Below are 24,889 nucleotides of genomic sequence, written 5' to 3' on the forward strand. Positions count from 1 at the left end.
CTTTTTGCTGAGGAAGACCGGCCCTGAGCTAACATCTATTGCCAATCCTCCTCCTTTTTTTTTTCTCCCTTTTTCTCCCCAAAGTCCCAGTAGATAGTTGTATGTCACAGTTGCACATCCTTCTAGTTGCTGTATGTGGGACGCCATTTCAGCATGGCGGGACAAGCGGTGCATCAGTGTGCACCCGGGATCCGAACCTGGGCCACCAGTAGCGGAGTGCCAGCACTTAACCGCTAAGCCACGGGGCCGACCCCAAGAATCTCATCTTTAAAAAGTTTCTACTCTAAATCTCCACAACTTCCAAAAATGTTGATTTATTATCAAAATGCCATAAATGTTTATTAAGATGATTTGTCTATTATAATACATATTTAATCATACTCAATGTATGCCGACTCGGACAACGGAATTAGCTGTTACCACAGATGAGTACCTTAATTTATAAAATACAGTGGTAGAAGAATCCAAATTCTAACTGCTAAGAATGCCCATATTTTTTGTTATTACCATAATTTTACATTTTCAGGAACACTCACAATTCTGTTTCTAACCTTCCCAAACAATAAAAATGTTTTCTCACAGCTACTAATTGAGAAGAAATTTCAAATAAATATGAATCATTTCCATATCATTGTAATCTCCCTCATTCTCCCCATCAGCTATGTAATTATCCAAAAGCATTTATGCTTTATGGAAATGTAAAAGTTCTTCTGCCTTTTGGAAGAGTTGGAAGAGTAAAAGTTGTTTAGAGACATGATTCCTATGTCTAGCTTTCTCTACCTTGCTATGTGTTATTTGACCAAGTAGCCAAGGCTACATGGCATGTGGGCCATAAAAAGGCAGCCTTCCTGCGTCTCAAATCCCATTCAGTAAGATGGCAATAACACTTTTCATCAAGCCAACTCAGACATGTTATGAAGATCAAATAAGAAAACATTTGAAAGTGCTTTGAAAAGTTTTAAGTACTTTCCAAAATTGTGGGGTCATTATTAAACAATCCTCTTTGATTAGAAAAGCAGTTTGCTCTTTCTTCCAAACAGCCAAAATCAGATGAGTCCTTTTTTTTAAATAATAGAAGCTAAAATTATACTACATATTCTTTAAAAATATATTTATACTCAAGACTTTCTAATCCATTTACTCGGTTGGCTTTGCAGCTGTGGTTAAGGGGTTCCCATCAATAAGTAGAAGGTCAGGGCAACAATGAGAAGCAAACAAAACGGAGAGGAGAAGGTCTGATAGGCAGCTGATGGCATAAAAATGTCTTCATACTTGTAAATACTGACAACACGCTCTGAAGTCGGTGGTGAATCTATATCGTGGCGGGTGATAGAGCCTTTAACAAAGAAATAAAAAGGAAAGGGCAGTCGAAAAAAGGCACAGAAAAACAAAGTCTCTAGTGTTGAATACATAAGCAGTGATTATAAAGATCTGGAATCAGATATTATAATTACCATCAGCATTCTCTATAATTGTACATATAATGAGGAACACAGAAATTAGCCAAAATTACCCAAAAAGACTGGTTCTCATTAACCTCCACACCCTCTACCAGAACAATGCTATTGGTCTTTCCATGGCACCCCAGTTTTAAGACTGCTACTTAGTATTATATAAACGCCTACTTCTAAGGTTTCTAATGAGTCTTATCTTATTGATATCAAACGTAAAACTACATTTTGATTTTAAAGAGCAAGAGCTACTCATTTTTTCCCCTGAAATATATCTTTTATATATGGATCATTAACAACTCCTGACCACACTAGACTCCCTTACAGATGGAAGCCTCTCTCATTGTCTGTGGGACTTAAAATGGTAGCCCTGCCCAGGCCAGTCCAGAGAGGGTATGGCGTGTTATGAGTGTCTGCATGTCTGTTTGGCAGAGTAGTGTGGAATGGTACAGAAAGCAGGAGGATTAGGATATCAAACAAGTCTTTAGACAGGAAACTTTTTTTGACCTAGAAGAGGAAAGAGGGAAAGGCTGTGTGTAGAGGATGCTTAATAAGCTGAAGTTGTTTAGAAGTCCCTGACCTTCTGAACAACCCATATGAAACTTGGGTTACGGAGACTAAGGCATATGAGGTCAGAGCAAAGGTCTCCTTGGAAACAGGGCTCTGAGTGAGGGTTTTTAAGGTAATGTCTACTCCAGCAGCCATGCCGAACTTGACATGTCAAATGCCCGCTTCAGTGTTCATGCTGACTCCCATTAGCACAAAACAAACTCCTCGGGTTGACACAGGATTTTTCTCTCAACAGGTCCCACTCACCTCTCCTACCTAACCTCGCTCATTGGTCACGTACCTGGACTCCTAGGCTTAACTATACACCTCCAGTTCATGCCCTCTTTGAAGGAAATCTAATTCTATACCCTCCTCCAAGCTTTAGCTCAAAGTTTATCCCCTTTGAGAGACCTTAAGAGGAGGGATAGGATTTGATCAATAGAGAAGCGTTAGAATGGCCTTCAAGAAACAGCAAAAGCACAAGCCTGTATATGGGGTAGGAATGTGCCTGTTTTGTTTGGAGATACTAAGCAGAACAACAGAAGTCCTGAGAGGGCTTATCAGGCACAGCAGGATCAGACTAGGGGAGGGCTTGGAATGTTAGCCTATTATGCCATATATATAAGACGACGACTTGCTGATGTACAGCACTTTCCAATTTGTAAAGCAATTTCAAATACCTGTTTTCATTTAATCCTTACAAGAATCCTATGAAGTCGGTGTTATTATTATCCCCATTTTAGATATAAAGAAATTCGAGCTCAGAATTTAGATAAAGGCTAGATACAGCTACCAAGGGGCAGAACCAACACTCAAACCCAAAGTTTTAGACTCCAAATTCCATCATGTAAAATGAGTTCATCTATTCATCCATCAGTGGACACTTGGGTTGTTTCCACATCTTAACTATTGTAAATATGCTGCTATGAACATAGGGGTGCATATTTCTTTGGAAGTAGTGTTTTCTTCAGATAAACATCCAGAAGTGGAATTTTGGATTGTATGGTAGCTCTATTTGTAATTTTTTGAGGAACCTCCATACGGTTTTCCACAGTGGCTGCACCAACTTACATTCCCGCCAACAGCAGACAAGGGTTCCCTTTTCTCCACATCCTCACCAACAACTGTTATTTCTTGTCTTCTTGATAATAGCCGTTCTGACAAGTGTGAGGTGATAGCTCACTGTGGTTTTGATTTGCATTTCCCTGATGATTAGTGATGCTGAGCATCTTTTCACATGTCTGTTGCCCATGTGTATGTCTTCTTTGGTAAAATGTCTATTCAGATCCTCTGTCCATTTTTTAATTTTTTTTTTTGTTATTGAGTTGCATGAGTTCTTTACATATTTTGGATATTAACCCCTTATCAGATACATGATTTGCAAATATCTTCTCCCATTCAGTAGGTTGCCTTCTCATTGTGTTGATGATCTCCTTCACTTTGCAGAAGCTTTTTAGTTTGATGTAGTCTTATTTATTTTTGCTTTCGTTGCCCTTGCCTTTGGAGTCAGGTCCAAAAAAGTCATCGCTAGGACCGATGCCAAGGAGCTTACTGCCTATGTTTTCTTTTAGGAGTCTTATGGTTTCAGGTTTTACATTCAAGTCTTTAATCCATTTTGAATTGATTTTTGTGTATGGTGTCAGAGAGTGATCCGGTTTCATTCTTTTGCATGTGGCCATCCAGTTTTCCTCACAGCATTTATTGAAGAGCCTGTCCATTCTCCATTATATATTCCTGCCTCCTTTGTTGTAAATTAATTGATCATATATGCATGGGTTTATTTCTGGGCTCTCTATTCTGTTTCATTGATCTCTGTGTCTGTTTTTATGCCAATATCATACTGTTTTGATTACTATAGCTTTGCAATATAGTTTGAAATCAGGAAGCATGATGCCTCCAGGTTTGTTCTTTCCCAAGACTGTTTTGCTATTTGGGATCTTTTGTGGTTCCATACAAATTGTAGGATTATTTGTTCAATGCCATTGTAATCTTTATAGGGGTTGCGCTGAATCTGTAGATTGCTTTGGGTAGTATGGACATTTTAACAATATTAATTTTTCCAACCCATGAGCACAGAATATCTCTCCATTTATTTGTGTCTTCTCCAATTTCTTTCATCAATGTCTTATAGTTTTCAGTGTATTGGTCTTTCACCTCCTTGGTTAAATTTATTCCTAGGTATTTTATTCTTTTTGATGCAACTGTAAATGTGACTGTTTTCTTAATTTCTCTTTCCGACAGTTTGTTGTTAGTGTAAAAAATGCAACAGATTTTTGTATATTGATTTTGTACCCTGGAACTGTACTGAATTCATTTATTAGTTCTAACAGTTTTTTGTTGGAGTCTTTAGGGTTTTCTACATATAAAATCATAAGAAGATGTGTTATACATATGTATATATATAATAGAATATATATACATAATGGAATACTACTCAGCCATAAAAAAAGAATAAAATCTTGCCATTTGCAACAACATGGATGGACGTTGAGGGTATTATGCTAAGTGAAATAAGTCAGACAGAGAAAGACAAATACTGTATTATCTCATTTATATGTGGAATATAAAAAACAAAACAAACGAAAAAACAAAACAAAACTATAGATACAGAGAACAGATTGATGGTTGCCAAAGGAGAGGGGGGTTGGGGTGGGCGAAAAGGGTGAAAAGGATCAGGAGGTACAAACTTCCAGTTATAAAATAAATAAGTCATGGGAATGTAATGTATAGCATGGTAACTACAGTCAACAACATTGTATTGCTATTTGAAAGTTGCTAAGAGAGTAGATCTTGAAAGTTCTCTTTACAAGAAAAAAAACTGTAACTTTGTATGGTGACAGATGGTAACTAGACTTATTGTGGTGATCATTTTGCAATGTATACAAATACTGAATCATTACGTTGTACACCTGAAACTAATATACAGCTATGCGTCACTTAACATATGCATTGGTTAAGCAATTTCATTGTTGTGCAAACATCATAGAATGTACTTACACAAACCTAGATGGTATAGCCTACTACACACCTAGGCTATACGGTGCTAATCTTTTTTTTTTTTTTTTTTTTTTTTTTTTTTTTTTTTTGTGAGGAGATCAGCCCTGAGCTAACATTCGCCAATCCTCCTCTTTTTTTTTTTTTTTTTGCTGAGGAAGACGGCCCTGGGCTAACATCCGTGCCCATCTTCCTCCACTTTATATGGGACGCCGCCACAGCATGGCTTACCAAGCAGTGCGTCGGTGCGCGCCCGGGATCCGAACCAGCGAACCCCGGGCCGCCGCAGCGGAGCGCGCGCACTTAACCGCTTGCGCCACCGGGCCGGCCCCTACGGTGCTAATCTTACAAGACCATCATGTATGTGGTCCCTTGATGACTGAAACGTCATTATGTGGCACATGACTATATTGTTACATGTCAATTATACTTCCATAAAAAAAATTTAAATGCTACCCCACCAAAAAAAAAAAAAATTCATTTCTCCAGCCTGAGATATAATTTACTTCCCAGGGTACTGAAATTACTTGAAGTTACAATTGCAGACCCATTGTTGGTAACCTGGGAAATAAGCAAATGGGAAAGGTGTCACAAATCTGGAGGCATCCAAATGTTTTTCCAATTAGAAACAGGCAAAAAAAGGTATGAAATCTCCAGACCGATCAATGGAAACAATTTGAAGAAAAAAAAAAAGCAGATAAGATTAGGCAACAGATAGTTGATGAGCACAGAGTAAAGAAAGATGCAACTCCCAGCAGCCAGAATGAGTTCTCACACAAGGACTGCGAACAACTCACTTCCATTCTTGGTCAGACCATTAGGCTGATTAACCAGGAGGAATGCTGAAGACACAGTATAACTTGATTTGAGCAGCCTCTAAAAGGTCTCACGATATCCTTGGGTCTTGGGGAAATGCTGAAGAGCCTTGCCACCCAAAGTGAGGTCATCAATGGACCAGCATCACTGCGCAGCTTGCTAGACATGCAGAACCTCAGGCCTCACCCCAGACCTACTGAAAACTACATTTTAACAATATAGCCAGGCAATTCCTATACACGTTAAATTTTGAGGAGTAATGGGCTAAACTGTAGGATAATTTGGTAGATTTGTGACCACTAGAACAGTCATAAAGTGAGCATTAATGAAACGCTTGGTGTGAATCTCCAGGTAAATCTCCAGAAGCCCTTTCCTGTTCAGTATTTTTAGATTTAGAGCACAGGAGTTCAGAGTACTCACTGACTTTGGAGTTAGACAGATATAGGATGGAATTTTAGTTCTTCCATTAATTAGTTGTATAGTCTTGACAAGTTCCTTAATCTCTCTAAAATGAGGATGATAATTCCTATACCTCTCAAGGATGTGGTGAGGAGTAAATGAGAACGTTGTGAGCATTAAATAGAGCCCATACCCCAATATATAGCAGACATATGATCTGTTTCATTAAGCATACAGCTCATCATATACTACACTCTATCATATATATCATATATATACTCTAGCTATGCATGCATATAAGTGGTGCATTTGTAAGTCAGTGTGTATAATAAGTCTATTATAACCTTCTGAAGGCAGGATCATATCTCCTCATTCTTTTATATTATCCGAAGTGCTCATCACTCTCTTGCCCAATAAATAATGAACACAAGCACAGCAGTATCTGGTATTTAACCCAGATGCCGAAATGTCAGCTTACCCTGAATGGCTGGACCCCAAGCAAAGAGATAATACCAACTCAAATGCAGATCAACAATTGTTTCATCTCTGGGAACGTTCACAGGCCGTTTAAATCTGCAGGTGACACGATTGTTCTCAAACACTCCTTCTTCATCTCTAGCAGGATTTCTCTGAATCTCCTTTGCCCACTGGCCTACATTATAGAAGTGCTGTATGCGGACCCTGCCATTGTCATCGTGGACGCAGGCCATGACGTCGTCACCACCCTAACATGAAAAATGATAAAGAAAAAGTCAAAGGTGCATCTTCTGCAAATTTTTCTGCTAGAAAGAAATTTCACGGAGAAATATACATTCCATTTGAAATCCCACCCCCAAAATTATTTTAAATGCCATTAAAAAGCTTTAACCAAGAGACCAAAGTTAGCATCACAATAGCTGACATCAAGTGCCTCCTGATGTGATGCTCAGAGAAGACTACATCACCACCTATCTAGTATTCCTGCCAAAAACACACAAACTAACCTAATCATGAGGAAACAATCAGACAAACCCAAATTTTTGTCATTCTACAAAAAAACTGGCCTGTAATCTTCAAAAGGGTCACTGTCATGAAACACACAAAAAACGGCTAAGAAACTATTTCAAAATAAAGAAGACTAAAGATAACTGACAACTAATGTGTCCTGGGCAGAATCCTGGGTCATAAAATAAAAATCTCTATAAAGAACAGTATTGGGGCAACTGGCAACGTTTGAAAATGGACAATATATTTGATAATTCTCTTGTACCCATGTTAAACTTCCTGAATTTAATAAATTGCATAAGGAAAGAGAATGTCCTTGATTTTAGAAGACACTCACTTAAATATTTGGGGTTAAAGGGTCATGATATCTTTGATTTAATCTCCAAAGTTTCCAGAATAATAAAAATAATAACAAGTAGTAGTAGTCAGAGTAGCAGCGGCAGCAGCAGTAGAGAGAGAAAGCACGTGTGGCAAAATGTTAGCATTTGTGAAAAAGTTCTGGAATTAGATAGTGGTGATGGTGGCACACTGCGAATGTAATTGGTGCCAGTGAATTACACACTTTAAAATGGTTAAAATGGTAAATTTTATGTTACGTACATTTTACCACAATAAAAAAATTATCATTTGGTGAATCTAGGTGAAACTTACATACAGTTTATTGTACCATCCTTGCAGCTTGTCTGTAGGTTTAAAATTTCTTCAAAACAAGTCAAAAATGTTAAAAGGTGTTCATCAATAACAAATGCACCACTCTGTAAGGGATGTTGATAATGGGGGAGGCTATGTGTGTGTGGGGATAGGGAATACATAGAAATTTTCTGTACCCTCTACTCAATTTTGCTGTGAACCTAAAACTGTTCTAAAAAATAAAATCTAGGGCTGGCCCAGTCACATAGCGGTTAAGTTTGCGCCCTCCACTTCAGCGGCCTAGGGTCCACAGGTTCGGATCCTGGGCGCGGAACCATGTACTGCCTGTCAAGCCATGCTGTGGCAGCGTCCCATATAAAGTAGAGGAAGATGGGCACGGATGTTAGCCCAGGGCCAGTCTTCCTCAGTGAAAAGAGGAGGATTGGCAATGGATGTTAGCTCAGGGCTAACCTTTCTCACACACACACAAAAAAAATAAAATAAAATCTAACAAAAAAACAATAATGCACCATTTCAAAAAAAGTTAAAGGCTATTAAAAAGGGGTTCCATTTTGCTTTTCCTATGCATCAGGTTTTGAAAAAAATTTAATCCATATTTCTTGAAATAATAGAAGAAGAAAAGAGAGACCTATAATTTAAAGGCCTTTAGATAACAAAATGTCAAACAAAATTTGAATGCTCCTCACTCAACCTCCCTCCTCTGAGCTCCCTAATCTTTTTTTTTTTTAATTTTTTTTGTGAGGAAGATCAGCCCTGAGCTAACATCCGTGCCAATCCTCCTCTTTTTGCTGAGGAAGACCGGCCCTGAGCTAACATCCATCGCCAATCCTCCTCCTTTTGTTCCCCAAAGCCCCAGTAGATAGTTGTATGTCACAGTTGCACATCCTTCTAGTTGCTGTATGTGGGACGCAGCCTCAGCATGGCTGGAGAAGCGGTGCGTCGGTGAATGCCCGGGATGGATCCAAACCCGGGCCGCCAGTAGTGGAGCGCACGCACTTAACCGCTAAGCCACGGGGCTGGCCCTGAGCTCCCTAATCTGAACAGCTGCACCGTGAGTGCAAATGCACTCCAGGACAGGAAATGGTCAAGCGCATCGCAAGCCAGCTTCTGGGATGGCACACATCTGCAGTTTCCCCTGCTGGCCCTACAGTAGGAGATAAGTGATGTAGATTTGTATGCATGCAGTCTTACCTGTTGGATGCATTGTCTTACTGCCTGGACTGAAACTGGTGAAAGCTCACTCTTTCGGTGACCTCTCCAAGAACTAAGCCACTGGAGCTCTGACTGCTTAGCTTGATCCCCCAGTCTCTTCTTACCACCCACCTACAACCCATGTCTAATCCACTAGTGAAGCCTGTCAGTGCTACCTTCAAAACATATCCCAAATCTGAGCACTTCTCACTACTCCCACTGCTGTCACCTTGGTCTGAGCTGCCTTCCTCTTATTGCAAGTGCCTCAAAACAGGCCAGGTGAAGAGCAGAAGTGTCCTCCAGACAGAGCAGCAGCATGTGCAAAAGTACAGGGGCCTAAGAAAGTCTGGCTGTTTGGGAAGCATCCTGCACAGTGAAGTGGCAAATGATGGGGCTACAGGGAAAAGAGGGAAGAACGCAGCAGAGGCACAGAAAGAAGTAGACATAACAGACGGCCAGCTGCTTGGGTTCCTGATGCCCTGCTTGTTCTTGGTCACAGTTCCTTCTAAGGTCCAGACGTGTTTGTGCTCATGTCTACTGTGGAAGACCGAACTGTTGGACCCAATCTTTACTCAGCCCTGTAGTAGTAATATACATCCACACCTTCACAAGGCCTCCTGGTAGGGGAAGTGTACTTCCCTGCCTCTTCATTCTGAGTTTGGCTGGCTGACTTATTTTGTGCAACGGAATGTTAGCAGGTGTGATGTGAGCAGAGGTTTGAAATAAGCTTGGATGGCTCTTGTACTTCTGCCTCTGCCATGAAAAGAACATGCCTTGGGAGCTGCTGGTTCCAGAATGATTAGAGAAAACCTGAATCCAACCCATGGACTGGAGGCAAGCCCAGCTGAGCCTCAGCCAATCCACACACATGTGAGTGAGAAATAAATGCTTACTGTCATAAGCCATGTAGTTTTCGAGGCTCTTCTTACAGCATTATTGCAGAAATAACTAATGAATATAGGTACCACGAGACACCTTGTATTCTCATAACCAACCCTTCCTTCTCCAGCGAAGCTAGTTTGAATTTTATTTTTTAACTTGCAATAAGAGAGCCATAGTTAACATGACTGTTATGCTGCTTTGATCCATTTCTTTGCTTTGTTTTGAAAAAGAAAATCAAATGCCAGAAATTCACTTCTCACGTTTAAAGCGGCACGGTAGCTTAGAGGAACATAACCATGCCCATTCTCTAAACTCTAAAACAGCACGGCAGACTAGAGAGAAAAGTCAGCTTCTATCATGATTTGCATCTTACCATTTTCCTGTCTGAAGAGAAGCCAACTGCTACCCAACCATCTGTGTCTGCACTCAGCTCAAATTCCACATCAGCCCCTATCATCCGGTAGCTAAGGAAGTAGTCGCAGGTCTCTGCATTACAGCCCGGTTTGCCATATCTATAGGATATATCAAAACAGGTATTACTGCTTCTTCATCTACTTATTCAACATACATTAACAGAGCATCTCTGTATCAGGCAGGACACTAAGCAATATTATTAAATAAATTAGGTCTGCTACCTGGGATCTCAAAACCACAGTTTCACTCAGGAGAGACCTTGGAGATGATCTGCTCCTCTTTATCCACATATAAACTGAGGTCCAGAGATGGGAAGGGGCTTGCCTAGCGAGTCAGTAGCTGCAACTGGACTTGAACCTGGGCCTCCACTCCCAGCCAGTGTTCTCTACATTACATTAGAGTTTCTCAAATATTAGTTATTACTGAATTATTCTGAATCCCTTTTAGAGGAGAAAAATTCTCTGAGTTAATCATTTAAATTGTTTTTGTTAATTAAATGTATACCCATTCTTTTTACTGACAAATTTTCACACAATTAAACTCACAAAAATTTACAAGTTAAATATAAATTAAACTCAAAAACAGCAACATTTAAATTCACAGCCTTCATGTGATGGATGATGTAGTTTTACTGAAAGTAAATTTCTGTCTACCTGCATGTGGTATATCTGACTATACTGTGCAAGGTCTTTTGATTGAGCCTGTTCTTACTACTAAACATGACTCCACTCTCCTCCACATTTATCTGTGTGAACTGCTGCCAAACCCTTACACACACAATGCACCAAATGAATACCTCACCTGGTATTCACTGAACAGGAATGAATCATTTATTTATAAAATTTGCCTTTGTTCTATTACTTGCTGCTAATATAATTACAAATTCAGACACTAAAGTATAGAGCAGTATCAGGGGGTTATCCAGATAATCAGTTATGTAGACATTAATCTTTTTAAGGATCATTGAAATGAAAACACAAATTTAAGTTTTCTTACAAAGAACTTGCGGATCCTTTAAGAATTGGCAAGCCCTCGTTTGAGGAACACTGTTTTACATCATTTTCAGAATGAGAGAACATTGTAGCAAGGGGTGGGGCGATCTAAGCTCAGAAGGAAGGTATCTGAAGGAACAAGACACAGGCTGCTAAGTACTGATTGAGGAAGGAGGCAAGGAACAAGATGCTATGCTGGCAGATACTCTGGCAGCCAGGAAGAAATGTAAGTTCATGACAACATGGAATTGGGGTGAAAAAGCTGAAAAGGAGTAAGGAAAGCTGGAGGAGGAGTGAATGGGCCAGAAAACAAGTCACCCTGAACCAGCAGGGTACTAAAATTCCTTCCCTTCTCAAAAACATCCCTAATCACCAGCATTACACATTGCTGGCCATCTTCCTCAATAATAGCACCATTAGATTTTTAAAAATTCCTTGGAAAGAAATACCCTTGTAATCCAAAGAAAACTCAAAACCTCTATATTCAATTTTTTCTCCTTAGACCTTGAGCACTGAACCAAAAGAAAAAAAAAATTCAGAACTTTCAGTGTAGTGGCCATCAAAATCTTTATTCAAAGAGAATTTGTTTTAGGAAATGAAGGATTCAAAGAGAAGGAGGCTTTTCCAACAAAGCAGAGGTGTCTAGATGGGAGGCCCTCTGTCTATGCTACCGTTTTGTAGCTCTAGCCCATCATGTCTTGACAAAATAGTACTCATAATTATGCAGGGACTCACTAAATCTGAGATAACAAGCTAGCTACCAGAATCAATGCTTAATGTCTACGTAGTTAGTATCATACAGATATCCATAAGTCATGACTATTCGCTTGAAAAGGAATTGGGTCTTAGACATGTCTATCATGGCCTGTCCCGCCCACAGCCTCTGCTGAATAAGCACAGACATGTTCTGTGCCACGTGATGCTTCTCTATGCGGCCAGCTGGTGAGGAGTAGACACCTGGGCCAATGGCAGTACAGTCATAAATGAAGAATGAGAGAAGAATGTTCTAGTGCCAAGTGGCGTGCTAGAGATCAAGGCCTTTAAGTCTGAAAACTGGGGTGGCCACCAGAAACAGGCCCCATCTCTGCCGAAGTTATGAAGCGGTACAGGCCCCTGATAGAATGAACTGCATGCAATTTAAATACTACCTTGAGAAGTAAATCAATGTCTTAGCCTTAAAGTTATCCAACTCGCAGATCTACCAACCTAAAGCATCCCTTAGTTTTTCCACAGTCATCCACTTTGATTTTGGCAAATGGATCCACAGGAGGAGCAGTCGGGAAAGGGTAACCTGGGCGGTGAGAACAAATAATGGTTAGAAAATCCAGTAACAACTTTTCCGATGAGAAATTTTTCTTTTTAATACGTTGGCTATTTTCTATCACACGCACCTAGAAATGTTTAGGGCCTGAGAAAAGGGCTTTGTTTAAGCCTAATCACCCTCTTCATGAGGGGAGAGTGTAGGGTAAACATCTTTGAACCCAACCTTACACGTTAACTGAGAATTTGTGGCTTTTTCTTATCTTACAGGTAAAGAACCTGAGGCACTGAGACGTGGCCTCATTTCATATAACCGCTGGCTCACCACTGTCCCCTGGGAGTGTGAAAATCAGTTTTAATGCAATACACATGCTCTAAGAGAAAAAATTAACAATGAAACATTTACATATTTGATAGTAGAGGTTTTCCATACCTATACACAGTAATAGGATTTTTCCATTTCTCTGAACTTCCATTTTTCATTAAGCTGTATAGAACACTTTCATATCTCACTAAATTCTTTAAACCCATCATTTCTAACAGCTGTGTATGTTTCTTGTAAGATTACTTAACATCAAAATGCATTAAACCACACATTGAAGGGTAAGCCTGCATTACGCTGCCAGTTTGTTACAGAAATACTTTTCTCCTAGGCTGTTTACTCCATGCACACAGGAACCATGTGCGATTCATCTTGTATTCTCTGCCCAGCATAATGCTTGGCACTGGATACCGAATAAATGATTGTCAAATGAATAAATAAACTCACTTATAGATACTAGACAAGGTCAATAAATATAAACTTTAAAAAATTATTAGTTTTTCTTTTCTCATTATTCTTAAGTCTTTTCTTGGTGATTTGCAATGTCTTTTAAATGAGGTTTTGTTTACCTTGTTCCATTAGATTGTACTTAAAAAAAAGCCACCAGGCCACGCTCTGCTAGCACACATCTGTGCGCTTCAGACTACTCACATCTACTACCCTAGATCTTGATCATATGCTAAAACACAGCCCTATCTTTTCACCACCTTTAAGTAATTGGGCCAAATGCTTTACTTTTTCTAGTTTTATGCTAAGTCCTAAATCCATGTTGGTACTATAGGCTGAGTCCTGCCTTGGATGTGTTGTTTTCCTCTTAAGATTCATTGAGCAACTGCTCAATGCTGCAAACTATGTAAAGCATCTTCATATATATTCTTCCTCTTGTTTCTCACTACAATGCTGAGGCCATTTTTTTCTCAAAATATTTATTCAGGAATATAACGACTACTTAACGTTTTTAAGATTCTATAGATGACTGAAAAAGACAATCCTTTGTAATGTTGCTTCTGACTAAGGTTTCCCGTCTTCTTCCCTTATCCTTACAACTTTCTAGAATCTAGAACAACACATTGTCATACGGCAGATTTCTAGCTCAATAAACACCGGTTATTATTACTATTAAATTTTGTAAACTGGGCTGAGAATAACCATTGGATAAGATCGTCTCTAGAAGAAGAATGGGTTTCCAAGCTCCAAGTAAGAGTAAGTTTCGGAACAAAGTTCACTTATAACGTACCAAACTAGTTTATTGGTGTTGGCAAATGGCTTACTTCTTAGGGCTTTTCTATTTCCTATTACCTTATGTGCTTCTAAAAGTTGGAATGAGAACTTGTGTTGTCAAACACATTTGGGCATCCATTTAATATTTTCCTCTCATTTCATAAGATGCATAATAATTTGACTGGTTTTTGTCCCTACTTCCTGGGAGACTCTAAATCCTTGGAATTTCCCAATAGAACTGTCTTTGTTATTCATGAGCCCCTTGGGATCACACCTGAGTTTATACTAAGAGATGCAATGACTCAGGATGGGGGCTGGTCACTAGAAAGACCAGCCAACCATGTGATTAGAGGTTTGGAGCTTTGAGCTAGTGCCACCTCCAGAGAGGGGCTGGGAGGCTGGAGATTGAGTTCAATTACGTAGCCAATGATTAAATCAATCATGCCTATGTAATGAAACCCCAATAGAAACTCTGGACACTGAAGCTCAGTGCAGCTTTCTGGTTGGTGAACACACTGATACACTGGGCTGGGTGACACACCCTGATCCCATGAGGAGAGGGCGTGAAACTCTGCATTTGGGAGCCCCCCAGACCTTGCCCTACTGTGTGTCTTCATCGGCTGTTCCTGAGTTGTATCCTTTATAATAAAACTGTAAGTATAACACTTCCGTGATTTCTGTGAGACATTCTAGTGAATTATAGAACCTGAGGGGGGTTGTGGGTAGCCCCCAGATTTGTAGCCAGTTGGTCTGAAGTGAAGGCAGTCTTGTTGTGGACCACATCCTTTAACTTGTCGGGTCTGTGCTAACTCCGGGTCATCAGTGCCAGAAACGAATTTCAGCATACTAGTTGGGGTTGGCATCAGAATATAAGCAGAGCAATATTACAACTTTCCCCTAAATTTAAATGATCTATTTAGCATAAAATAAGTTTGGACCATGTGCCAGTATTGAAGCTCTTGTCTCTCAGCTACAACTCAGCCTTCGATAGCCAGCTCCAAGATGGGCTGAATACTCTGCAAACCACATTTCTCCTTCGCCAGCTGGGTAGGCTCTACCCAAGGAAACATTAGAGGGAGGCTGGGAGGCAGGAGGGAAAGAAGACCATTCTTTCCTGTTTGACTGCTGTCCAACAAGCAAGTCCTCCGCAACTCTACTCCATCCTTGGAGGGGCAGGTGGTTCGAGTTTCCAGCTTTTTGCTAGACTCCCACAAGCAGCCTCATCATGCGCTCAAAGGAACCAGCAGCAGCTGGGCAGAGAGCTCTTATTCTCAGAGGATGGGTTGCAGCTCTGGGGGTTTTCTTGTCTGAGCTTCTAGGTTCTCACGACCTCAAGCACGTCTCTTTGCTTCCCCAGTCCCAGGGGCGGTAGCTGCTTCTCGCAGTTACTTTGTGCTCCCTTTTTGCTTCTTCAGTCCCCCTAAAACCTACTTAGATAGCCCCCTGGGCTGATTATCCTGTTAAAAAAAAACTTAAAAAATGGGTTCTATCTTTCTACCTGGACCTTGATGGATGCAAACTAAAAGGATTAATCCTTCAATACTGATACAATGTATTTGTAAAGACTGTAGCTTATTAGCAGTTATCATTTTGAAGGCTAGAGAATAATGATATTCAATAGGCTCTGTATTACATGCACTGTACAATTTTATTGGAAAATTATTGATTGTAGAATTTTAATTCTTAAGTACCCCAGGTGCACAGAATTAAATTGATGATATTTCTTGGTTTATGGGACACTCATATCAGTCTATGCACAGCTCATCTTATATTTTCCCCTGATCCATCCCTAACCCCATTTTCCTCCCCATCATCTTAGACACTTGGTCTAGTGTATTTCATGTAAATTCTTCTAAAAAGGATGGAGGTTTTAACAAAAATGAGCACTCTGACACACACGTCTTAGAAAAGCAATATTTGACTGCGATAAACTGAAAGGACACGTTAGTAAGAATGGATACCAGACAACATGGGGTTGGAGGGTAAGCTTCCCGTCTCTGCTAGTTCGTCATGGGGCATGGAACTCTGCCTGTCCAGGGTAAAGTCCTGCCTGGTTGCAAAAAGCCTTCCATATTCCCAACACCACTATCCTGAAACTCTTGCATGATTACCTTATAAGAAAACCATCAAAAGTGCCTTCAGCGGAACCTGGATCTAAAGTTAGGTTCCAGGCACAATTTCTCACTATGTCAACAGCGCTGCCTTGCCATACAAAGGCCCACCCCAACTTACCATCCACCGTCCGTATGTTATTTTCATATACGTGTGCCCTTGAAAAACAGATGGTTTGTGTATGTTTTTAATCTGCATAAATGACACTGTGCTGTAAACTCATGCTGTTTATTATTTTCCTTCAGAAATCTATCCATATATGTAAATGTGAGACCTGTTATTACTCCTCAATGAATAGTATTCCATAATGTGCATGCAACCACATTTTCTGAAATAGCCTCCCAGGTTTAGACACTTAAATTGCCTCCAATGTTTGCGTTCTCAAATAATGAAGAGATAAACATCCTTAAATATGTTTCTCATAGACATATGCAAGAGGTTTTTGTTTTAATAAACCCCAGAGAGCGATGGCTGGGTCACATCTTTAATTCTTCAAAGCTCGACGAGATGAGCACTCAGAATAACAGCATCAGTTTACGATCCATCAGTAGCGCATGAGGGTCCCTGTTTCCCCACACCCTTCCCTGTACCGATATCATCTGACATTCTCATATTTTAATTTGTATTTCCCTAAGTACTTGTGGGGTTAAACATCTCTTCCTATCTGTACTGACCCCTGGGTTTCCTTTCTATTGGTCTTTTTATTTTATCTGGGTTTTCGGTCTTTTTCATGGGAGTTTGTGTATATTCCAGATATAAATTCACTGTTGGTTTCAGATGTTGCAATTTTTTTTTCTCCTAGTCTGCCACCAATCTTACTTTTTTCTATGATGTTCTTCCTTGAACCAAAATCTTTAAATTTGATGTAGTCAAGGAAATAATTTTTCTTCTTTTGGTTTGTGACTTTTAGAGTCTTATCTAAGAGATTAACCTTCATTCTGAGGACATGAAGCTATTCCTCTACATGTTTGTTTATTAACTTTGTAATACTACCCTTCACATTTAGATCTAAACCATTTGGAATTTATTTTTTATATGTTGTGAAGAAATCAGTTTTATTTTTCTCCGTAAACTGAATCAATTTTTCCCAACAACACTGACTAAATAATTCATTTTTTCCCTAGTGATCTATGAGCACACCTCAATAATTTACTAGTCCTCATATAAACATAGGTCTATTTATGGATTTTCTGTTTTGTTCTTTGATTTATTTGACTTCCTGAGCCAGGACCACACTACTTTAATTACTAGGTTTTGTAATATATCTTAATGTCTATCTTAGCAATCCATGGAACTTGATTTTTTCATGTAAAGTATAGACCCTAACTTATCAAGTTATCTCCCAAAATGCTGCTGGGCTCTTGTCTGGAACAGCATTAAATGTATAGATGAATTGGGAGAGAACTGATATCTTTATAATACGAAGTTTTTCCTTCCAAGATCATGGTATATCTCTCATTTATTCCTATCTTTTATATTTCTTAATAGTTTAAAATTTTTCTCTACACAAAACCAGCGCATTCTTTGTTAGATAAATCTGGATATAGATTTTTGATGCTATTTTAAACAATATCTTGTTTTCTTTTACATCTATAGCTTATTGTTACTAGAGCAGACGAGAGCTTTTGGTTTATGTATGCTAATCTTGTTTATGGTGACCTTACTGCATTTTCCTGATTATATCCGTTTATTGGTTCTTTTCGGTTTTCTATGCAGATACTCATATCAAGAGATAAAAACGTATGTTCACATAAAAATTTGTAGACAGATGTTCATGGCAGCATTATTCATAACAGCCAAGAACGGGAATAACCTAAATATCCATCAACTGATGAATGGATAAACAAAATATGGCATATCCATACAATGGAATATTATTCAGCCACAAAAAAGAATAAAGTACTGATACATGCTACAACATGGATGAACCTCAAAATCATTTTGCTAAGTGAAAGAAAAGAGTCACAAAAAACCACATGTCATATACTCCCATTTACATGAATTGTCCAGAATAGGCAAACATTGAGACAGAAAGATTACTGGTTGCCTAGGGCTGGGGTGGGATGGGGAGAGCGGATGACGGGCCTGCAAGGTAATAGCTAAAGGGTATAGGATTTGTTTTGGGGGAATAAAAATGTTCTAAAATGGATTGTGGTCATAGTTGCACAACCCCGTGAATATACTAAAAACCACTGAACTGTACACTTTAAATGAGTTGTATAAAATATGAATTATATCTTAATAAAGCTGGTGCAAAAAAAGAAAAACAATAGAGGTCTTGCATACCACTCCCTTGCCCCACTTAACCCAGTTCTGAATTCACATGTCGTGCATCTGATCGACGGAATCAAAACCACCTTCAGGATTCAGGGCAGCACTCCACCCTCTGCAATATGGGCCGAGACACTAGGGAGGCTGGGCCAGACGCAGGGGGAGCCAATCCATCCCTGCCAAGCTTCCCTTCTTTATTTTGTATTTATTGTAGTTGCACCTTCACCCTTGCCCTTGATTAGTCTCGCCAGAAATTTGTGCATGAGACTTTCAAAGAGCCAGCTTTTGGTCCGGGTAATCATTCACATTTGTGTGTGTGTGTTTTCCATTTCATTTATTCCTATGCAGACCTGTATTATTTCCTCCTTTTTTGTTTCCATTTTGAGTCGAATCTTAGCTCATTTGTTTGCACTCTTATTTTCTGATAAATGCATAAATAGCCCTCTAAGCTCTCACCCAGATGTGGCCATCTTCTTTTCCTGTTGGCCTTTTCCATTCCTCCATTTTTCATTACTGGTTTTTTGGGTTTTCTTGGCTTGTCCCTTTCCATCCACTTTCCATTTTGGTGGCATTCTTTTTCTTTTTCTCTAAAATAAAAACTTGGCTTGAAACTAAATAATATTGGTTTGGGGCCAAAAACACAATTTTTTTTCTCCTTCCTTCTCACATGTGCTCTGTAAACCCTTCCAATAACTGTTCTGTTTTGGAGAACGATTAAAGCCATTTTTTCTCCCTTCAGATATTCCTGTCACAGGAGAGGTCCTTATTTTCTTGGCTGACGTCTTGGGTTCTCAATACAGTTTTGTGGTCTCCATTCTCGTCTAATTCACGGACACTATCTGTTCCTTTTTTGCAATCCCTTGAGCCTATTTTGCCATACTCCACTGGGTGGTTAATGGCTTCTGGTTTGCTCTTTATTGCTTCTCATTAACTGCTTGGATTGCAGCCCTCAGGTATTAATTTAGTACTTGATTCCCTGAAGTTTTAACCAGAAATTGTCTGTTCAAATCTCTGAGAACTACTGCATCGGCCTCCTTCTCTTTCTGGACTGCCTGAATCGTTGTTTCTGCTTACCAGAATCATATAATGAAGTAAAAACGTCAGGGCAGTTTGTAAAATGGAAAGCTTCCCACACATGTGAATGCCGGTTTAGCAAAGCTCTCACCGTGGCACTCCACTGCTGAGGAGCCTGCAGTTTCCAACTGCCTACCCTATCAATCCCAAACCCCTCTTCTCAAGTTCGCCCATAAAAACAACCCATTCCACCTGTCCCACTGCATTTCCTAGAGCATGTCAACAGAGACCCTTCACGCCAGGCAGGCCAGACAGCTTGCACGGTCTTATCCATAAAATCAATCAACCAATGCACACAGTTCTCTGCTCGTTTCTACCTGTGTGACTTGAGCTAAGATATTTAAATTTTAGGTCAGTTTCCTTAACTCTAAATAGTAGCATCTAAGTCAGAGGGTTGCTGTAAGGATTCAAGTTAATATGGATAAGGTTCTTAGAACAGTGCCTGGCACACACTAAGCACTTATTAACAGTTAGCTCCAGGGGCCTGCCCGGTGGCCTAGCAGTTAGGTTGGCACACTCTGTTTCGGGGGCTTGAGGTTCGCTGGTTCGGATCCTGGGCGCGGACACGTGTACCGCTCATCAAGCCATGCTGAGGCAGCATCCCACATAAAGCAACTGGAAGGATGTCTATGCCATACAACTATCTACTGGGGCTTTGGGGAGCAAAAGGGAAAAAAGGAGGAAGATTAGCAATAGATGTTAGCTCAGGGCGAATCCTCCTCAAATAAATAAATAAATAAATAAATAAATAAATAAATAAATAAGAGAAGCCTTTAAAAAAAAAGTTAGCTCCAATTAGTGTTATTATTGGGCTAGATCCATCGAGGGTACACAGATAAATTAGAGGTAGATTATTTCCCTTTAAAGAACTTCCAGATGGGGAGGGTGATGAGTTTTGTATCCACACACAATACGTGGTAGCTGTAGGAAGAATACAGGTAGATGAAGGAACTTCTGCCCTTTCCCCCAAGCCCTGTCCTTCTCTCTACTGTCTTACTAGCTCTTTCTCAAATAGAAAAAATTGTGGTGAGAACTTGCTGGTCAGAAACTCACTGGGCCACGTTTTATAAGTGGTCAAATCATGGTGCCTTATAGATAGGCAACCGTGAACAGTCCTTCCTCTTCTCCTTCCAAGGTAGGGTATGGTCCCAAGGGCAAGCCAGTGACCACCATCCGTGTGGCTGGCTGCTAAGACTCAGGGTCTGCAGATCCTAACAGCAGGGGGCAGAAGGCTTCACTTGGAACTTAACCCTAAGTCAATTAACAACCAACTCAGTTTTTCCAGAGAACTCTCAGAATCGGATATTTGCCCATAATCATGTGGTAATCTGTTTTACATTCTACTGTTGTTCTGAACATACAGATTCCAGGTTGAGAACCTTAAGGGGAGGAGGTACGAGTGGTAGAGTTCAAGCACTAAGACCCTATCCAAACTCTTGATGACAGAGAGCAAAAAGGGTCACGGCAGGGTTAGATAGTGCACTGTGAGACACTATCCTTGCCTAGCAGCAGAGGATGGGAGAAGGATAAAATCAGGGAAGGCTCCCTGAAAGAGGTGGCATTTGAGCTGGGACTGTAAGGATGAGTAGTACAGGCTAAGATAGTGGGAATCCCCCAGAATTCTGAAAACTAGCATCATCAAACCAAAACACAATTTAAATTAAAAAAATGAACATGTTAGGGGGTGATAAGAGACACCAAGTCAGCCAGTGTCCAGCCTCTAGCTTTCGGGGTCTTGGGCAATCTGAATACTGGAGAAATGGTCTCTGGACAGGGTGGGTAATGGTCAGTGGGCTCTCCTACAGTTTCAGTGAATTCTCCAACCTCACTCCCATTATCGTAATTCCTATTTTCTGAGTTCATACTACTAGGCCACTTTTTCATTAAAAATTCAGTTTGTTGGCTACTTTGAACCTGAGAAGGGTGTACCCTGCACAGAGGAAACAAGTAGCCCAATCACTAGAAAAAGACAACCCCACTTGTAATGACAGAAAGAAAGAATAGTTTAAAGATACTATTTCCACCTCTTCACTTGCTATTTCCTCCACGATCAATCAGGCTCCCTCCTTCCTTCTCCACTGAATTCATCCCAGGACAATCCACCCATTCCCTCTCATTTCCTGAATCCATCAACTGTTTTGAGTCTTCACAGTATCAGGCCTCACCATGGCATGGGACACTGCTTCCTGACACCTCTTCTCCTTCACCTTCTGGGTGGGACACGCTTCTGGGACATTCCCTGCTCCTGCCTCTTCCTCTCTGGCAGTATCCTTTTAAGGCAGTGTCACTGACTATCTCTAAGGATCTTGGGAAAGTCTCCATTCAGGACCCACAGGGTTAAAGCCCAGGCCCAGGGTAATCTAGCAGAGGTGCTGCCCCTTAGAGGCTCACCCCACTAGCACCCACCAGATGGTTGTAAGATCGGCATTTGAAGATGAATGAACAGTCAGAGAGAAGAGTAAAAGAATGGACAGTGAAAACTCAGAGTGAGGGAAGAGGAGTGAGAGATGGTTGTAAAAGGAAGTTGGGCCAGAGAGAAAATTCCAGATAAAGGAGTTGAAGCTTCATCCAGGGAGTAGGTTGGAACCATCACGGATTTTTGAGGGTTAGAGCCAGGCTTGAGGTCGCATGTGCAGAATGCGTGAGAGCGACAAGCAGATAAACTAGGGGTCTGTACACACATCACATGCCCTGCTACGCCTGTGGGGTCACCTCCCCTAAATGCCCTCCCTCTTCCGGCTCATCAAAGTCTTTCATGCTTCCTTGCTCAACCTTCCAGCCTTCCTATAGCTGCAGCCCACCCGATGTCCACGTTCATGAAACTGTCTGGACTAGACAACTAACTTCTTTCTTTCTGTATACACAGACTGACATATAGAATCTGACCTTGTTCTCCAATTGTTAGGTGCATGTGCCCAATGAGAACATAAGCTCTCATGTGACATGTTTGAGTCACCCGGCCGTGTGCTAGGCTGACTACGAACAGAACAAATATGTATTAGATGCTTTCAGAAAGAGACAGGCTCTGGAATATTTATTCTTTTGTAAAGTGACAGATTCTACTTCTGCATGTTGTCCTCTCACCCTCCATTCTCTCCTCCCTGGCCATATGGCTGCCCAGCAGAAGACTACATTTCCCAGCTTCCCTTGCAGCTAGGTCATATAATTATGTTCTTGCCAAAGAAACGTGAGCAGTAGTGACTTGTGCAACAAGCCCAAAAAGTAATTGCTTGTCCAAAACTTCCTCTCTTTCTCTTTTCCTCAAGATTGAACAAGGACATGCAAGCAACCAACTTCCATATAAATGAGGACAAAGCCTCAGGGGATCCTAGAGCAAAAAGACTGAAGGAACCTCAGTCCCTAAAGGCCCTTGTGGAACAGAGCTGTCCCACCAGCCCAGACTAGCCAGATTCATATGAGAGGAAATAAACTATCTTATTTAAGCCACTATATGTTGGGGTCTCTGCTTCAGCAGTTAAGCCTTTACCCAACTAATATATTTCCCAAAATCCATTCTCTCCATCTTCCTTTATAGAATAATTCCAATTTTTGAATTGGGCACATTACTTCCCAGCTAAAAGGCTACATTTCCTAGCCTCCTTTACACCTATGTGTAACCACATGACTAAGTTGTGGCTAATGAAGTGTCAGCAGAATTGTTATATGGGACTTCTGAGTAATTTCCTTACACAGCAGTCAGTGACCTTCTTCCCACTTCTTCTTTCCCACTGTCTGGAAAGTAAATGTAATGGCTGGAGATCAAGCAGCCATTCTGGACGATGAAGTTACATGCTAAGAATTGTGAAGAAGTATGAGCCAATGTCTCTGATGACCAGTTCTGGATTGCCTTCTTCTAGATTTCTTTACGTGACAGAGAAACTTCTATTTTATTTAAGCTATTAATGTTTGTTTATTGTAGGCAGCTAAACCTAATCCTGTTATAGATGCGCTCAACATCATACCAGTTGCTGGGACACACAACCTTTCAAACCCCAATTTGATTCTTGGATATTACTCTTAGCAGAAGAAAAGGAAAACCACTACTTTCCAAACTGCAGAAGTAAGAGGCCAGTTTCCATTCTTTCTGAACAGAATCAGCTTGACTTTTGTGCTCACTGAAGCCACTCTACAGGGAGGTCTGTGACTGACAAAACCCCAGTCTCTGGGCCCAGCCGGCCCCAACAATGGTGGCTCACACTAGGGGACCATAACATGTGTGATAACAGAAAAGAAGTGGGATGGAAGTGGGGAAGGAGATGCGATCTAGCTCTGATGGCAGGGCATGGGCAGGAACAAAACGCTTTGAGGCTGGGGTGCTAGTCACTGAAAATTTAGGTCAACACGACAGGGAGGAAATAAGGCAACATCTCTCTTTAAGTTGGGATTTCTGCTTCCCACCAGCCACTCTGATTTCACACATCCCAGGCCAAATGGCGGCCTCCTCCCCTACCATCCCCTACCCCAAACCCTGACAGGGAGACTGGAGAACAGATGCTGAAAACTAGAGGAGCTAGTTTCAGCCCCATCTGTCCGCAGTTTCGCAGGACTTGGCTGACCACCTCTCTCGCCTGGCCTCAGTCTCCCCACCCGTAAAGCGGTGGAGGCCGCTGACAGCTCTTCGGGCCCCCTCTCCATGCGGATGGGAGTCTGAGACAGGCGCTCTCAGTCCCCGCCTCGGCTGTGCCAGCGCTGCCTCCTTTCGCATCCTTACCAATCCCCCAGCCCCAGCCCCCGCCCCCGCCCCCGCCTTGGTCCCCCACCCCGGGTCTCCGCTCCCCCAGCCCCTCACCCTCCCGCAGCCTCACCCTCCTCCGACAGGTAGCGCAGGTCGTAGAACTCCCCGGCGAAGGTGCCATAGGAGGAGTCGTGGCGCGGCACCGCCTCATCTGCGCCCGCGGCCCCCCGCGCGCGGCCCCGGGGTCCCCGGCCCCCCGGGCCCGCGCCGTCGTCCGCGGGGCTGGCGGCGCAGGCGGCGGGCCCGCCCAGCAGCAGCAAGAGCAGCGGCGCCCAGGCCCCCGCGCGCTGCCGGGGCGGCCGCGCCATCGCTGCGCACCGATCCCGCAGCCAGGCCGCTCGGGCCGCAGCGGGGGCGCCGCGGGCGCGGGCCCGGGACTGCGCCGCCGCCGCCAGCACGCGCCCGGCCGCCCCGGCCCGCCCCCGCCCGCAGCCCGCGCAGCCGCGGAGCCGCCCGCACGCCGCCTGCCGGCCTCGGTCTGCGCGTCCGCGCTTGGGCCCGAAGCCTCCCCTTTCTTCCTAGCATCTTGTCCTCCTCGCCGCGACTCTCCTTCTTAGCCGTTCCCTTCCTG

General features: G+C 41.7%; 1 protein-coding gene across 1 annotated transcript; it reads right to left on the bottom strand.

Annotated features, from left to right (window-relative positions):
* FRRS1L (ferric chelate reductase 1 like) lies at nucleotides 1-24,641 on the bottom strand. The gene is made up of 5 exons (XM_058523734.1): nucleotides 24,389-24,641; nucleotides 12,530-12,614; nucleotides 10,291-10,429; nucleotides 6,688-6,934; nucleotides 1-1,336 (listed from the first exon to the last, which is right to left on the bottom strand). Exons 1-5 carry the CDS (start codon nucleotides 24,624-24,626, stop codon nucleotides 1,164-1,166), a joined length of 882 nt encoding a protein of 293 aa, XP_058379717.1. The 5' UTR covers nucleotides 24,627-24,641; the 3' UTR covers nucleotides 1-1,163.
* Nucleotides 24,642-24,889: the final 248 nt, after the last annotated feature.

Source organism: Diceros bicornis, chromosome 28 (genome assembly GCF_020826845.1).
Source record: "Diceros bicornis minor isolate mBicDic1 chromosome 28, mDicBic1.mat.cur, whole genome shotgun sequence".
In the NCBI taxonomy this organism is placed as follows: Eukaryota; Metazoa; Chordata; class Mammalia; order Perissodactyla; family Rhinocerotidae; genus Diceros; species Diceros bicornis.

Bases quoted from the DNA above. Each gene is read 5' to 3' on its own strand.
- FRRS1L (XM_058523734.1), bottom strand. From the start codon at position 24,626: ATGGCGCGGCCGCCCCGGCAGCGCGCGGGGGCCTGGGCGCCGCTGCTC. The intron at 12,615-24,388 runs GTGAGGCTGCGG...CTCACCGCCCAG, and splicing joins GCGCTACCTGTCGGAGGAGG to GTTACCCTTTCCCGACTGCT. The intron at 6,935-10,290 runs GTAAGATGCAAA...TTTTCATGTTAG, and splicing joins TCTCTTCAGACAGGAAAATG to GGTGGTGACGACGTCATGGC.